At 37.5% G+C, this 2,485-nt stretch overlaps 1 protein-coding gene across 1 annotated transcript in view; it reads left to right on the top strand.

Moving 5' to 3' along the window:
- The window catches only part of LOC106879001 (zinc finger protein 22-like), a 10,947-nt gene that overhangs the window by 3,568 nt on the left and 4,894 nt on the right, over positions 1 to 2,485 (top strand). The window contains exon 2 of the mRNA XM_052977820.1: positions 228 to 479. Coding sequence (XP_052833780.1) covers positions 228 to 479 — 252 coding nt within the window. The remainder of the gene's footprint in view (positions 1 to 227; positions 480 to 2,485) is intronic.

Below are 2,485 nucleotides of genomic sequence, written 5' to 3'. Positions count from 1 at the left end.
TTGTGGAAAATCATTCCATCGAAATTACCACTTAACAAGACACAAACTCACTCATACAGGTGGTAAAACCTATCACTGTGATATCTGTGGTAAAGCGCTAACTCGAAAATCCAACCTAGATATGCATATGCGTATTCATACTGGAGAGAAGCCATATTGCTGTGACATTTGTGGTAAATCATTCTCTGGCAGCAGTTATTTTACTAAACACAAACGCATTCATTCAGGAGACAGGCCGTACTGCTGTGATGTCTGTGGTAAATCGTTCTATGAATCTGTTGATTTAACTAAACACAGACGTATGCATACAGGAGAGAAACCATATCACTGTGACATCTGTGGTACATCATTCTCTATAAGCTCTAACTTGACGAAACACAAACGTACACATACAGGAGAGAAGCCATATCGTTGTGATGTCTGTGATAAATCGTTTTCTGCAGCCGATAACTTGAAAACGCACAAACGTATTCATACAGGTGATAGGCCATATTGCTGTGATATCTGTGGTAAATCATTCTATACAAATGGTGCTTTAACTAATCATGTACGCATTCATACAGGAGTGAAGCCCTATCATTGTGACATCTGTGGTAAATCATTTTCTTCAGGTAGTCACTTATCAAGTCACAAATGTATTCATACTGGGGAAAAACCATATCATTGTGATATCTGTGGTAAATTATTCTCTCATAATAGTAGCTTGATTAAGCACAAGCACACCCATACAGGTGAGAGCCATATTGTGAAATCTGTAGTAAATTCTTCTCACGTGGGAGAGCATTAACAAAACGTGTTCATACAGGTGAGAAGCCATATCATTGTGATACTTGTAGTAAATCATTCTCTCAAAACTATAACTTAACTAAACGTGTATGTGTTTATACAGAATCATAACTAACATTATTGGTTGCAAATATTAACACAAGGCCAGGAAGCTTGTGGGTGGGAGTTAAATCTATTACATCAACCCCAGCACTTGACTGATATTTATGCTATTGATTCTAAAAGGATGAAACAAGGTCCACCTTGGTGGAATTTGAACTGAGAACTTAAAGATGGATGGATTACCGTTAAGTATTTTGCCAGATGTGCTCATTGTTCTGCTAGCTTGCTACTTTCTTAGTAATTTATTGTAATAATGAGCTTGTTTGTAAGTTTGTCTAAAATCTTTTGATAAGGAAATAGCAGTGTCAGTAAGAGTTAAAAAAGAAAAGAGACAAAATGGTAATAACAATGAGAGAGGGAGTGGTATCAAACAGTGCCTCTCGACCTCTCTCTCAATGAAAACCTTTTCACTTTATTGATGAACACTGCCTCTCTTTCACTTTCTCTCTCTCTATCTTTCTATCTACAGACACACTCTCACTCTTTTTCACTCTCTGTATTTCTCTCACTTTCTCTCTCTCTCTCTCAGCAATAACATTTTCATTTTTGATTCAATGAATACTGATTTGTATTTTTTCGCTTGAACATTAATAACATTATATAAGATGAATAAATAAGATTTTTTCACCTTGAAATTATTTTTTGTGTATCTCTCTGGTTGTTTGACTTCTGGACGATTTTTCTGCTTAAAATGTTGCAAAGTTAATACAGGGTGGGGCATAAATACTGTTACAAAATAAAACACAGATTTATCCAGACAAAAATTTATTTAACAACCCACTATTACAAAATATGCTTTGCAAATGCCCAAGGAACAATATGGTGTAACTTTTATTCAAAATGCTTACCTTGTGCCTTCACAACACTACGAAGTCTTTTTGGGAAGTCATCTATAGCAGCACACACAACATCTAAGGGTATTTTATCCCAGCACTTGGTCAATTTTTTCTTTAGAGCTTCAATATTTTGGCAAGGAGAAGAGCAGGCTTCATTCTCCAGAATTGACCACAAAGAATAATCAAGAGCGTTAAGATCAAGTGATGAGGGAGGCCATTCTTCTTTGCTGATCCAGGACGGACAGTTGTCTCTACACCATTGTTGTGTTAATCGAGACGTGTGGCCCGTTGCCCCATCTTGTTGGAAAGTTCAAACTTCATCACCGTACACTGAATTGCACCATGGTATCAACGCACCTTCCAGAATGTCCTCGATGTACCGTTCTTTGTTTATCTTGATTCCTGGAGGGACAAAAACAAGTGGAGTTTTCCCTGTTTCAGAAATGGATGCCCAGACCATCACTGATGCTGGTTTTTTGGTCCTGAAAACCTTTCCTGCATTACCAGGTATTGCCTCAATACTTTTAGCAAGGATTCGGTCATTTTGATGATTGTGAGACTGTTGAACTGAGAATAACTTTTTATCACTAAAGATGATGTTACGGAGCGTGCCATCTTTAATACGGTTCAACAAGAGTCTGCTTCTGCTGAGTCTCTTTTCAATTGTGGGCGTGGAGAGAAGCTGTCTCTTTTGGAGTTTATAGGGTGACAACTTTAGGTCACTTTTGCATATCCTCCGTGTAGTCCTTGGTGATGTTTGT

Source organism: Octopus bimaculoides, chromosome 29, assembly GCF_001194135.2.
Source record: "Octopus bimaculoides isolate UCB-OBI-ISO-001 chromosome 29, ASM119413v2, whole genome shotgun sequence".
NCBI classification, from domain to species: Eukaryota; Metazoa; Mollusca; class Cephalopoda; order Octopoda; family Octopodidae; genus Octopus; species Octopus bimaculoides.
The sequence above is the reverse complement of the archived record's forward strand: the minus strand, read 5'-3'. Positions and strand labels throughout refer to the sequence as shown.